The 15,585-nt window shown below is 25.4% G+C and overlaps 1 protein-coding gene and 1 non-coding gene across 2 annotated transcripts; both read left to right on the top strand.

The window, feature by feature from the left end:
• Window positions 1-788: 788 nt before the first annotated feature.
• Window positions 789-5,344, top strand: Bm10383 (conserved hypothetical protein,hypothetical protein; the record flags this gene model as incomplete). Its single annotated transcript, XM_043079957.1, has 13 exons — window positions 789-914; window positions 1,533-1,675; window positions 1,949-1,997; window positions 2,190-2,360; window positions 2,509-2,586; window positions 2,773-2,952; window positions 3,140-3,208; window positions 3,450-3,611; window positions 3,852-3,942; window positions 4,096-4,251; window positions 4,401-4,491; window positions 4,729-4,825; window positions 5,285-5,344. The coding sequence occupies 13 exons, from the start codon at window positions 789-791 to the stop codon at window positions 5,342-5,344; spliced, it is 1,473 nt and encodes a 490-aa protein (XP_042935891.1).
• Window positions 5,345-7,386: 2,042 nt separating this feature from the next.
• On the top strand, window positions 7,387-7,457 carry Bm14621. The gene has a single exon. It is a non-coding gene; the product is annotated as a tRNA-Gly (tRNA).
• The last annotated feature ends 8,128 nt before the right edge of the window (window positions 7,458-15,585 follow it).

Below are 15,585 nucleotides of genomic sequence, written 5' to 3'. Positions count from 1 at the left end.
TGAAAAAACTATATCACTTTAGACTTGCCACAGAATTGAAATGTCTTTCTTTTGAGTAAATGTTTGTTTATTTTTTACTGTAACAAGAAGCTTTTTTTTTTCTTGTTTTGATCGACTATAAAATTTGTTTTTTCGCTTGTTTTCTTAATTAATATCAAACAAATATATCATTATGCAATCTTCTCACAATCTTATTTTGTGCAAAATTTTTGCTTCATTAGAGCATAAAATAAAAACTAATTATCAATATTATTTGCTTAATTTGTTCTTCTGTATATTTTCAAATTTGCATTAATATAAATTTTTTGCAGAAAGAAAAAAAAAGTTTTCCGTTACAATTAAATTAACAAAAATCTCCTTTACAAAGTTTATTTTTAACTAATTTAAGTTAAGGAATCAGTAAATTTTTTAATCTTTCCATTCTTCTTCAAGTCCCAATAAAGTAGATAATTGAATTTTCATAACGACCCCAAAAATAGGATGCATACATTATTATTTGCTCGTTGGTCTGAATATAGTAACATTATTAACTGTGGAATATGACGTTTGCGTGTTATTGTACGTCGTTGCGTTGTGTGCTTAACGTGACATCGTTGTTGTGAGTGATATACTCATTTCATAATTTTTATTCCTAAATCGTATTCGATCTTTTTCTATATGTATGCAAATTATTATTATAAATTCTTGTCTTTTTTTTTTTTTGTTTCTCCTGAATTATTTCAATGTAAGAAGAATGAGAAAATGTAGTGTTTTAAAGGATGGAAAATTCTGAAAAAACCAAATAATCAATGAAAAAAAGATTCAAATTAAACGACGGAAGGCAAACAACACTTGATCGGTTTTGGAAACCACTGGATTCCTATCATTCCTATCACGAATCAGATGATGAGTCGCGTAAACTTCCCAAAGAAAAGGTTTCTTATTTTAAGTTTATAAAAAGGATAGCACAGTAATAAGCATGTTTCTGAATATGCTTAATATAAACAATGATATGCATATAAGGAAGAATGTAGGTTAAGCATAATGTCGAAAGCATAATACTTCGTAGCAATTTATAGTTTTTGTTAATATAAGAGTAATATACACTTTATAGTAATTTTTGATTATTTAAGAGCGAAATAATTTCTTGAATTAGGAATCTTTATCAAGAATTTATGGATAACTCTCTCCGACCAAAAAAAAGGAAATGTTTTTTTAAAGGTAGAAACCAGAAGAGTGTCACAGAAAATTCAAATAATCAAACAATGTTTCATGTTTGACGATACTGATTAGTTAAAGCTATATATTATACATATATTTGGAACCATCATATAAGATTAATGGCTAACCTCATTTATGTAGTGGGGAAAATTTTGGACTAAATATTGAATATATCGATAATTTTTATATATGCATTCTTACGTTTATATAGCATAAATTTGTTCACCGATCTACTTGAAAATTTTATTGCATATAATTCATTTAGTTAATTGGTAGGCACGTAGTACTATTTGACTGAAAGATTTTATACAAAATTCATTCCATATTTGCAGGCACTAAACAGTAATTCATTGTCAAATGAACCGCGTTATGAAGCAGAATTGATTAATTCATTTCGAGGGTGCCCACTCTCACCCCGCAAATCACTGAAAATTCGGATGTTTCCCTCTGTTAATGCATCGGAAAAAATGGATAAGTAATATATTGCGATATATTTCTAGAAAATTTTTAGAAAAATGATATTTTTAGAAAAACCAAAAAAAAAAAAAAAAATCTGTAATTTAAGGGTTGTTAGCGTTACAATTAGACTAGATCAAAATAAGAATGTTTGCAGCAATATCTTTCAACTTTTAAGTGTTTCCCATTTATAAAAATTTTGGAGAACGGCTTTTTGATTTCTCTGATAATCAGATATTTCATCACTTGCTGTGACAAACTCTTAATAAATATTCTCATCTATTATTTTCAGACATTTTTCTACTGCTGATATGGTTTGTAACAAAAGCGAAAATCAGGCAGTAAGTTGTCTTTCCCCATTTTCTTTCATTAGAATTGAAAATTGCGTGAAATCTTCTTTTGTGGTGGATTTTGATTGAAATGTTATTTGAACAGCTATTTGAATTTTATTTCAAAAATTTCACCCGTGAATTTTTCTTAAACGAATCGTCCATTTATCTTTTTTATAATTTTTCAAAATACTGATTTTTAAGAATGACAGAGCCGAAAAAACAACTTTTGCTGAATCCGGTAATTTACTCGATGGTGTACCCCTAGTTGCTAAATCACCTCCAAGCGATACAGAAGCCTCGCTGCCTGTAACTGGAAATACACCAGATGGTTCATTAAAATATGATTTGGGTGCTTCCACATCATCCAGTTTGGTAACTTTTATCTAATTTTAAGATTCAGCACTTTTGAAAGATCCTACGAATATTTTTGTACAAAATTTCACTTCCTTCTTGAATCTTTTTTTACATGTTTTCTGTTAATTTAGTTTGAGATTAAACTAAACAAATTAAAATATTGCAGAAAAATGGAATTTCCTCATGCAAAGCTCACAGTTATAGAAAGAAACGGGTACACAAGGAATCTCACAAAACTTATAAAGTAATGTATTCTATAAATGTTCGATTTTTTAATATTAATTATAAATCAGATATAATTTTGTACTGAACAGAAATTTCAAATCATCACTTTTTGTCCATTCACTTGCGCACTCTTTAAAGATCGTGTGATGGTTTTGAAAATCGAGGAAATTACGAAGAAGTCAAAAACTTTTTAACTGTTTTTTAGAATTTATCTCACGAATTATTAACTCTTCCACGGATACATACAATAACAATTGGTAATTTTGAACTGGAACCACCGTATACCTCACCATTACCGTTAGAGCTTGTTAGGAAAGGACACCTTTACGTTTGTGAAAAGTGCCTAGATTTCAAGGAAAGCAAAGAAACACTAGAAAGACATGCAGTTAGTTTTTTTGTTTTTATATTTAGTTGTTTCATTTCAGTTGTTTATGATAGTTAACTTGAACTTTATTTATACTTGTACGTTATTATGTAGACGCTTAGTCCAGTACACTGCTACATTGTCAAGTATTTCTGTTCTCGTTTTTTTTTTTTTTTTTTCTATAAATATAATTTGTTGAAAATTGTAGAGCAAATGTTGGTTGGATTTTCCACCAGGTGATGAAATATTTCGTCAAGACGATATTTCGATATTCGAAGTAAATTTTTTCAGTCCATCCGAAACAAAGAATATTCATCGCAATTTGGGAACAGCAGTGGCTGGGTAGTGTCACGATGATACATTTATTTCAGAAGACAAAAGCAAACCAAAAAAAAAACACTGCCACATATTAGCCAACAAAGTGACCCCTGACTAAATTAATGCACGAATTGAGCGAATAAATTTATGCTGTGATTCTCTTTTTGAATTTCGCATTCAAATAAAATTTTTACTTTCAGGTTGATGGAAATATTGCCAAAGGCTACTGCCAAAACTTATGCCTCTTAGCTAAGCTTTTTATCGATCATAAGACGTTGTTTTATGATGTTGAACCATTTCTCTTTTATGTTTTAACTATATGGAATTCATCTGGTTGTCATCTGGCAGGTTATTTTAGCAAGGTTAGATGACTACTGCTAATGATTGAGTGTGTTTTTCTTGGTTTATTATTTCAACTTCAAGATCACTATATACCAAGTGTTCTTAAAGCTGTAAATTTTCATTTTTTAATTAGACATAGAGTTTAATATTTCTTAGCAAATATACTTTATAAAGCATTTTATAAATGAATGAATTGTAAGCTAGGTATTGTCGGCTGGAATATTTTGCTTTAATACTTTAAAAGTAAGAATCTTTTTCAGCAGAAGTGCAGTTTGGAGAATAATCTTTCTTGCATACTTACTCTACCATCGTATCGGAACAAAGGTTATGGACGTTTTCTGATCGATTTCAGTAAGTTTAGTACTCCTGTTGCAAATTTAGTATTTCGAGTTTTCATATATTAACTTCTCCATTGTCAAATTTTTCTTTATTAATAATTTCTGGCAAATATATTTTATTATGACTTGTTTCTGTTGCTCATTTATTTCATTTTTTTTTTTTCAGGTTTTCTTTTATCTCGACGAGAAGGAACAACTGGAACACCTGAACGGCCACTATCTGATATGGGCAATTTGGTTTACAGAAGTTACTGGCGTAGTATTGTGCTTGAATATTTCAAAAGGCCAAGCTGTGCTTCTATTGCGGTTCTGACTTTTGCGGGTTAGCACTGTGTAGTTCTGTTGACATTTCATTTGTTTTTCAGTATTTTCATGCAAAGATAAAGCATCATCTCTACTCTCTCTTCTTCGTAGAGAGAATTTTAGCAATTTTTACACTGAAATATTATTTGCAATGAAATATTATTTTAGATATTGCAAAAACCACGGGTGTTTCAGTAGAAGATATAATACAGACAATGAAAGATTTGGGAATGCTTCATTTTGATCAGAATGGAGAAATGTATGTTTTTTTTTTTTTTTTTTTCAGACTGTTTTGGCGGTTGTTTTACATCGAGAATTTTCTTTATTTACTTTTTTTGCTTGTTATCTTATCATACTACTTTATTCTATGCATATATTTTTCTCGGATGCTGTTGTTTAATGTACGTATGACTTTATGAATTTCATTATACTTTAATTGGCTTACCGTACGGAGCTGTATTACATTTTTTTTTTTTACTACATTTGTTTTTTCTAGAGAGTCCTTCGTTATCAATAAGGATCTCATTGAATTACATTGGGCTAAAGCTGAAAGCGACACGAGACGCATTTGGATCGACGAAGACAATTTAATAGTTGGTTATAAATAATTGGCAATTGCCTTCAAAAAAAAAAAAAAAAAAAAAAAAAAAAACGAAAAGAAATCCGTTTAAATAGTAATACTGAGTAGTGGTGTCGAAATAAATTAGAAATATGTTCTGAAAACTCCAGGCAACTCAAATAGAAAAAAATTAGCCTATGAATAATAATCAACAGTAAAATTCGCGTTTCACTGAAAATCTCTATAGTGAGTTATTGGATGACTGACTGACTTGCATTATCATTCAAAAAAAGAAAAGAAAAAAAAAACCATTAACTTCATAAATTATTTGTCATATTTGTTGGTTAGGATTTGATTTAAAATCAGCTTGCGATTTTTGTTGTGGTAACTCAATTTCCGATTTTAATAACAATTCCTTCGTGGTATTAGATGATAATATTTCACTATTTCAGCTATTTTATACAGTTAATTTAATTATCAGTTTTCAATTTAGTGGGAGCCGAAGCAGTTTCCCTTGGTGGAATGTGCCAGTGACGAAAGTAGCGGGACTTGAAACTCTTTGAAATTGAATAACTCATTTGTTCTTTTATGCCAGTTGTTGCCTTCCTACATTTTTGACTTTGAAACGTTATTTGTAAATTTATTAGTGTATTATTTTTTGGTGAAAAGGAAAAATGCTCTTAAGAAAAAATCTGTGATTGAATCTTGGATTTTATTATAATTGAATGTAGATTTCGAATTCATTTTTGGGCTGAATTGTGAATTTAAAGCATTTACTTTTAACTCATATAGATCTTCCCTCGTTTTTTTGTTTTATTTGTTCAATTCTCTGATTTTATATACATGATTTGTTTTCTGCGTTAATTTTTGCCGATCAGTACATGATGCATTTAAGTTAGAGGTCAACTGATTATTTTTAGGCTTCAGCTTTCATGCGTAATGCAAATGTATAAATTTCAGCTGCATAATTAGATTTTTCAAGAATCGTTTTGAGAAATTTATAAAAACTTATTTGAAAAATACACTGAGTATCTCTGTCTTATTATTGAAAGAAAAAATTTTAAAGATCACTTCATTATTATCTCTTGTTGTATGGATTTCAACTATTTAAGAAAAATTATGCAACAATTTTTTTAGGTAATTTCCTACAGGCTTTTGGTCACTATTTTAGAATTGTATCTCTGTTACTATTGTGTTTTGTACCTCAGCTTATCAGAAAGTTAAATGATCATCAATATCACTTAGAATGAAAACATTGATTATGACATTGAAATATAGAAATCGAATTGACAAGAAGTAGGCAATTGTAACAAAGTAAAGGTAGAGCAGAATTTTATCAATCAAATTAATAGAATTCTTTCTATCTGCCTTTTCCCCTCTTTCTTGTTGCATTTTCTAAGATACTGAAACTTTTAATTCGAAGACGGAATAATTACAGTTATAGCGTGTCGATGAATGTCATAAAATCGGAATAATTTTAGGATATTCGGATGCAAACAAATATGGAAGAATGATATTTATTAGAGGTGAACTTGTTTATAAAATTGAAATTCTCAAAAATTCAAAATTGACAAAGCTAAATGTTGTTCATATATTTTGAAATATAATTTATGATGTGATTTCTGAACAATCTTCTCTGTTTCCCTTTTAAATTGCTTTTCAACATAAAACGATATGCCTGTTTTTTATTTGTTTTGTTTTGTTTTTTTTTGCATAATATTGCCGTTACTATCACTATCGCTTATATTCCTGTAAAATATTACTTTGACTATATTTTAATGATTATTTCATAATTCATTAGTGCATTGAATGTGTTTTATATTTATTCCTTATCTTGTTCCCTTTTTTTTTTTTTTTTCTTCTTGCTCATTTAATTCAATTCCAGAAAAAAAAAAGAAGGAAAACTTTCCATATATTAATTGATTTGCATTTACATGTTTATATTGATAATGCAAAATTATTTTGATGAAAGAGCTTATTCAAATCAATATTTCACATTATATTAACTCCTCATGCAGAATATAGTTTTCAAATAAAATATTTCATTGTTTGAAAAAAAAATATAAGAATAATTTATAAATGAAACAAAAAAAAAAAAAGAAGAAAAAGATCCAAACAACCAATAACAATTCCCAACCTTCCTTCTCCTTATCTTCTCTTTTTTCCATTATTAATTTTTTTTTTTGAAAAAGCTAAAGCTGGAGCAAATAAACTGGATGGTGCGAATTTTTCAATATGGTGAAGAAATAAAAGTTTACTGATGACAATGTTAAGTTGTTTCATATGATACATTGATAGTAACGATTTGTAATACCTATGTGATAAACTGAATAGTAGAAGGATGTTGTATAATGCAGAAAGAGTAAAAAAGTAGAATTTAAATATTAATTTTCTTTTTTGCTTGCATAATTGGTGGAAGAATTCATAGTTTATTTCAATGTAAATTGAGGCTAAATGAATTTGAGCAAATGCATATGGGATTTCGAAGACTTTTTCATTTCAACAAATTTTTAATTCGAAAATAAACTGCTGATATTGTTGATAAATTTATGAAATTTCGATTTGACTTAAATTTAGAAGGTAAGGATATACGTGGCATCGGTGGTTCAGTGGTAGAATGCTCGCCTGCCACGCGGGCGGCCCGGGTTCGATTCCCGGCCGATGCATCGGTTTTTTCTCTTTTTCTAATTTATATTTTGTATACATAATTAATTCAGAATTGAACAGTCCTTTGTTATCAGTTATTTGTTAAAGTTTAAAAGTTCATATAGTTCTTCCTTTATGAAATATCTGAAACTGATTAAAAAATTGATAAATCACATTCATTCTGCCACTTCCAATTTTTATAATTCATTTTACTTTAGTTTAATTAATTAGCTTTCCTTCATAAATCTCAACATTAAAAAGATATTATTTATATTAATTACTTATAAACATAACTTGAAGGGAAGTTGAAATTGAAATTACTGCGATTAGAATGTTAACAAAAACTGATATTCATGCTGAATTTTCTTTTTTTTTTTGTCAATCCTAAATTAATTACTTTTTTTGCTCTAATTTCTATCAAAATGCAAAACACTCAAGAAAGTTGAAAATACCATTATATTTCCTTTAAAAACACTAAGAGTATAAAACAATATATAATAAAATTTTCTTATGCTAATATTCAATAACACACGACGATTTATTCTATTATAAATTCTTCTTATTTCTCAAATAAAACTAAAATAATAAATTTTTCATAATTTATTATAAGCAAATATCATTTGTTAAAGTAATAGTTATATTATTTAACAATTTTAACATTTGTTTAGTAATTTGCACAATTTGTCAATAAAATTTCATCTATAACAAAGTAATCATTTTATATGATAAAAAAGCAAACTTAATTAATTAATTGTTTAATAACAGCAATTCATCCATGCATAGCAAAAATTGGTATACGAAAAGGAAAAGTTACCAATTTGCTATAAATTGGAAGTTTAATGGATTAATTAACTGTAAGAATTACCCAAAATTATTATTACTAACTCTAAGAATTACCCAAAGTTATTATTACTAATGTTTTTCTTTCCACTGAAAATGTAACTATTTGCATTTGTTTTTCTTTTTTTTAAGCACATTTTAAAGTTTTATTTCGCAATTTTTTGATGATCAATTTTTTTTTTTGAAATTTTTTCAAAAATTTTGATCAAATTTCTAAAAGTGATCTCATTTTCAATCATATGTAATTTCTTCAAATTAGAATTACAAAATTTTATTGCTTAGAATGTATGCTTTACTTCAGACATAAAAAAGTGAGCGAAATAATTTTTAAGTTATTTAATTGTCTGAATAATTGCTGTATAATTAGGTTTTTGTATCAATCAATTTTTTTTCGCAATTGATCTATTTAATGAGTGATCTGATAAGTTATCAGATCATATTATAAACCATATCAATCATCCAGCATCATCGTAATCACTTATCATCTTCATCGCTGTTATTATCATTACCTTTCTATCTCCGTTTCAGCAGATTATCAGTACTCTTTATTATTGCTATTCATAATAGTAATAATTACTATTATTATCATTATCATTATTATTTATCACTATTATTTCATTATTATTACTGTTATTATCATAATCAATTACTTCATTTTTCCAAAATTGGCAGTGTTCTATTTTTAATTTCACTATATTTTTCTTTTATGTGATTGGTAGCATTCTGCAATTTAAAATTCAAAATAGTTACAAAAATGATAAAAAAAGTAACAATTTTTAAAGACAGTAAAGTTTTTGATTTTTATTCTTGAAATTTTACATTTCAAAATATTGTTGAATACAATAAATAAGATACAATAAATATTTAAATTTGCTTAACTTATTTCACCATAGTCTACTAAAACTTTAAATTATTTTAAATTTATAAATTGTAAAGGAAGGGAAAAGAATAATTTTATTTGAACAACATTCAAATACTGAAAAGATTCGAAATTACCATCCATTGAAACCCTCCGAAATGAGAAGTGCCTCCTCTTCTCTTTGTGATTATTCGCCGATTATTTCATTGTTTATGAAATTTACGCCTCTTTATGAAATATGAAATAATATTTAGGCTTAATAAATCATTTCATATTATCTTACTCATCAAATTATCGCCAGAAATCCTTTTTTTTTCTTTAAATTCAAATTTGTCTTTGTCAAATAAATTTTTGATGTCGTATATTAATCATAAATCATTTGTAAGTAATTTTGTGTAATTCGGAATTGAAAAGCACTTTTTTATTTACTAAAATATTTGAATAAATTTATAAAACAAAATCAAAAATGCTAATTGATAATCATTAATGAATTTGGAAAAATAAAAGATATTAGCTTATTAATCAAAAAAATTAAATAATTAAAAAATTAAATAATTTTTTTGTTTTGTTTTGTTCAGTTTATGAATTAGCACAAAATAAAAACAAAAAGAAAGATGGAAATAGGAAACATTAATTAATCGATAAATTATTTAATACAATAATAGTTTTCGATAAATAATAAATATATCGTTTCATTCTTAGTTAAATAAAATTACATCATTCTTTTATCAGTTAATTAATTAATTAAATATTTCATTCCTTGACGAAGAAAAGAATGGCATAGAGAGGGAGAGAGAGAGAGAGAGAAAAAAAAGTGGAAAAAGAAAGGGAAGGAAATTTACATAATCTAATTTAAAAATGAAGGTCATATAGTATTAACATTATTAGATTACCATTCATTTGTCTAAAAGTGAGAAAGAAAAAAAATAGAGAAAGATTTCTCAAATTAAATTATTGAATAAAGCCTATCTTTAAAGCGCAAATATCTATGTGCGTCTCTTTAAGCGCAAATGTCTATGTGCATCTCTTTAAGCGCAAATGTCTGTGTGCATCTATCTATTCATCTGGCTATGCATTTTTAACTTTTTAACTTTATATTGATATATATTTAATTTAATTTTTTGATTGTATGATTTGAATATTTCATTTTTAAATTTCTTTTATTGAATTATTAAAATGGACTGTTTTATGGACAAGTTATACACCTTTACCTGTATTAATATATATGAACAAATGTTCTAATGTAAACATCCATCTTACCTGTTGTCTTTTTACCTGAATGTCATTCATTTAACTCATCTACTACTTGGTCCTATCAATAATGATTCAAATTTAACGCATTACTGTTGACATCTGATGACATTTAGCCTAAATTACAATACATAAAACATTCCTTTTCTTTCATTCTCTCGCCCTCTCTCTCTCTCTTTCGTTTCTTCTCTTTTTCATTTTTCTTTTTCTTCTTATAATTGTTTAATTAATGAAATGAAATTTAACTAAATAAATAAATAAATTTAAATTCAAATCAATAAATTTCATGTAATATGAATTCTTTTTTTTTCTTTTGTCAATATTTTGACATTGTTAGATGTGTGAATAATTTCTTTGTAATTATTTGTACCATAAATATTTCTGGTAGATATTATCGAATTGTTTAATACAATGATATTTATTTTATTTTTAAATTAAATTTTGTTACTTTTTTTTAGATATTAAACTAAAAATTCGTATGTATTCTCATCTATATTATATGACAACGGTGAACAAAAAAAAGAGCGAAAATTTGTACAATTTTAAAATTTCTTAAACATATATGTAATCCAATTGCATAAATTCTAACTAAGCTTTTACCATTTATCAATCAATGAAGGAATACACGTGATCAACGTTTCCGTACGTGACTAAACGTGACCACTTGTCAATCGTGTAAACATCATTGTTTATCACTTGTTAAAAGATAATAAACTAATCTGTCGTATTCAATAATTTACTATTTGTTATAATCAATACAATAATTTTGTTCTAATTTGATGAGTGAATGAATAAGAAATGAAATGATAAGGAAAATTTTAATTGTTTATTTAAAAAAAATTTTGTTTAAAAAAAAAAAAAAAAATTATTCTACAAATCTAATTTAGATTTGCTAAATTTTAGCAACTGATACTTTTAGTTGTTGTTCATATCATTGATAATAATTGAAAAAATTATTATTAACTTTAAAATTTAAAAAATTTTTTTTATTCCCTCCTCTTCCATATTAGATAGATATTTTACATTCAATATTTGATGAGAGACAAAAAAAAAAAACGAGAAATTCTTTTTTTTTCTTTCCTCTCTTTGATGTAAAACCGACAAATATAAAAAACTCAGCGGGGGGGTAAAAGGGAGGGGAAGGGGACGGGGGCGGGAAAAGGAAAAAAAAGGAGAGAGAGAGAGGAAGCAATAAGGAATGAACCTAGTTATTAACCAAGTTAACGGTCCATAAGATAGGCTTTAACCCCCTCAATCATCCTTTTCCTTTTCTCCTTGTCCTTATCCTTCCTTCCTTTTTCTTTTTCTCTTTCTCTCCCTCCCTCTCTCTCCCTCTCTCTCTCGATATATCCTCATATTAACAAATATTAATCATACTGTTAAATTTTCAGAAAAAAAAAAAAAGAAAATATCACATAAAATTTAGATACTTATCATTTTTTTTTAAGACAATAAATTATTCTCAAAGATTTCACTAAAAAAAAAAGAACGAAAAAACGAAAAAAAAATTACTTCGCAAAAATTAAATATATTAACTGTAAGTTTATTGCTTTTCTTTTTTTTATCTGTAAAACACTAAAGCAATTTTTTTCAACAACAAAAAACAAAAAGAAAGAAAGAAAGAAAAAATATAAATTAAAATTTAAAAGTATAAATTAAGGTTTAAAAATATAAGTTAAAGTTTAATTTTGAAAAATTTTTCAAAATTTTTTTCTATGCATATAAAAAAAAATAAAAAATCATTATTTCATTTTTTTTTTTTGAATCGATAATTTCAGTAATTTATGCTATAAATTTGATTGACTAAAACAGCAAATTTTCGTCAATTTTTTTACATTCAAATTAATTTGACATTCATCGATTTGTTAACATTATACTGAAATTTGTTTTCATTGAATTTGGAAAAAATATTTTGGATTCGATGAAATCATAGCATTGTTACTAAATAAATAAATATATATTTAAAAGCTGGAAAAAAAATGTTTTCTTGTTTAAATATTCAAATTGTAATAAATCCATGCTACCGGAAAAGATAATGATTATAAAGATAATAATGTTACCGGAAAAGATAATGATTATAAAGATAATAATGTTACCGGAAAAGACAATGATTATAATGATAATAATGTACCGGAAAAGATAGTGATTATAATGATAATAATGTTACCGGAAAAGACAATGATTATAATTATAAAAAAAAAAAAGTATTACTTTAATATGAAAAGTATTATTCCGGAATCGGTTAGCAATATGAAAACAAAAAAAATCTGGATGAAAGCAAAAAGTGAAATAATAATTCAAATATGCATGAATTAAAATTTCGATTTTTATACATTCCAAATGTTTCCTTTTTTTTTTCAAAAAAAAGTAAAAACACAAAATCTGAAATATCTTAAAAAAGAAAAAAATAAATAAAGTAACCTCGAATATTCCAGAAATATCTTAAATTTTAATTATGAATATTCTAAAAGTCAAATATTCTACCAAAAAAAAAACAAAACAAAAGAAGGAAGAGAACAAAGATCAAAAGTAAACAAATTATAATTCTTAACACAAAAATTATCATGCAAAAAAATTAATTATCAATTATCAGATTTGATTATCAAATTGTTAATTATCAAATTAAAATTTCAATGTTAATTTTTTTGAAAAAATTTAATGATAAAGGCGCCAAATTCATCATAGGACATTCATTCAATATCATTACCATCCATTTGCTTGGCATACATATATTTGCCCTTCTTTTTTAATAGTAGTAGTTCATTCATCCTCTTTTGCTCTTTGTTGTTTCAATTTTGAATTGAAATGCTACTACTACTACTACTACACCTATCATTTTCACCTGTAACACATAACCTTCCCTTCCCTTCCCTTCCCTTCCTTTACCCATTTTCTTTACCCGCCCCATCATTATTCACCCATCAAAATATCCTTATACGAATTTTGAACCGGATTGACACGCTTCAACTGTATATCATGCAAATTGACTTTCATGTCCTTTTCATCGTCCTTTTTTTTTCATTCCTCATTTTAATATCATTCATTCATTCATCCATTTTTTTTCTTTCTTTCATTCATTTTCTTTCTTTCTCTTTTATTTGGTTACGAACGACAAAAAACAAAAAAAAAAAAAATAATTTTTATTTTTAATTTTTATTTTTGTTTTTGTTTTTTTCTACTTTCTTTTATAATTTTTATAAGCTTTGAAAAAGATGAACAAAGTAACTTTTTAAAAGTAACAAAAAAGTAAGTTAAAATTTTAGAATTAAATTTTTTAAAAAAATTTTGTGTGTATGTGTGGGAAAATGAAAAATATTAGGTAACTAGTATTTCAATTTACAGTAAAATGATAATTTATCATATAATGTGATATTTCCTTTTATCATTTAAAACATTTTATAGTTTTACTACCAGTTATTGCTAATAATAATAATAATAATAATAATAATAATAATAATAATAATAATAATAATAATAATAATAATAATAATAATAATAATAATAAAGATAATATCGATTATTAATCAGTAATGAAAATTTTAATGAAAGTAATCAAACAGTTCAAATTAATGGTAGTATTCTTAATTAATGGTTGAATTGGAAATAATCATTCTTAATGAATTTATTTTTTGAATTAGCTTACTAGCTAATCAGTAATTAGTAATTATCAAATCTAAATGTCTTAAATAAAATAAATATATCCATTTATTTATCACACAAAAAACATACTTTACTTTAACACTGATCGATTAGCCTTAATTTATTGTTATCATTTGGAAAAAACATTTAAGTAATACTTTAATATAAGCGAGATTATGATGAGTAAGACTAATTTTTACAATAATTAGCCAAGCTTTCCATCCCATTTCTTTTACAATTTGGCAAATTTAATTTATTGGAAATACAACATGAAATAACAAACATTCCATTTGTTATTTTATTTTGTTAACAACTAAAAATAAAGTAAGAAGGAAAGAGATAATTAATTGAAAATTAGTCAATTTTATTTGTTAATATAATTCTATTAGTTTAATTCCCATGACATCATTTTTATGCTTATATCATTTATTTGCCACTTTTTTTTTTTTTTTTTTTTTAACACATTTAATTTACTTTATGTCATTTTGTAAATTTATTTTAATATCAGTAAAAATTTTCAATCCCTCATTTTTTTTCCTATCTTTTTTCTTTTTTTTTTTCCTTTTTTTTATTTCAATGCTTAACAAAATTCATAAAAGTTAAAGTAAAATTATTTGATAGTAAAAATTCACATCATTAAAAAAAGAGAAAAATAAATAAAAAGAAGTGAATTGATAGATAATTAAACGAAAAAATGAAGTAAAATAGAAATTGAATGGTTTTGAGAAAACAAAAAACGAGAAGAAAGAGAGAGAGAAAAATAAAAAGGGAATTTTATAGCTTTCACAATTTCAAACTTTTATTATAATAAAAAATAGAGGAGTAAGAGATTATTATTATTATAATTATTAATTGTTATTATTATTATTGTCATTAATTATCATTATTAATTATTACTATTATTATTACTACTATTATTATTAATTATTATTATAGTTTTTCTTGAAAATGAGAGAAAGAATGAGGAGCAAAAGGAAGGCAGAAAGGATACGGTAAAATTTAATTGAATAACTAATGATATGCGTTGTTAAGGGAAACTTCGAGATTGTGAGAAATGAGAAGCCGAGAACGAGAGAGAGAGAGAGAGAGGGAATGAGACAGGAAGAGAAAACTTTAAAAAGTGTCATATGACATTTTTTAAGCCAAATGTCATTTAATGTTTTATATTTTGATTTATGAAAAGTACAGCAGATTTCGGAATGTAATTTATTTTATTCTTTTTTTCATAATTTCATTTAGTTTATCATTAGAAAAATAAATATAATTAGTATATATGAATAATTTTGTGTGTTTGTATGTGTACTAACTAAATATAACTGAAAATTGTTTTAAAAAATAAATAAATAAATAAAATCTTAGTTAATTGATTAGCAACGCTAAAATGTCATCCAGAATTAATCAAAGTGATAAGCTTTTTTTTTTTTTTTTTTTTTTGTAGGTGTATATATTATTTCAAATGCGACTAATATTAATTCTGGTAGCTGTTATTTATGCAAATCATAAACAAAATAATTTTGAATTCAAACGTTGAAATTTGAAAGAAATTTAATTTTAGTAAT

The sequence above is a fragment of the Brugia malayi genome (assembly GCF_000002995.4).
Source record: "Brugia malayi strain FR3 genome assembly, contig: Bm_v4_Chr3_scaffold_001, whole genome shotgun sequence".
Lineage (NCBI taxonomy): Eukaryota > Metazoa > Nematoda > Chromadorea > Rhabditida > Onchocercidae > Brugia > Brugia malayi.
The sequence above is the reverse complement of the archived record's forward strand: the minus strand, read 5'-3'. Positions and strand labels throughout refer to the sequence as shown.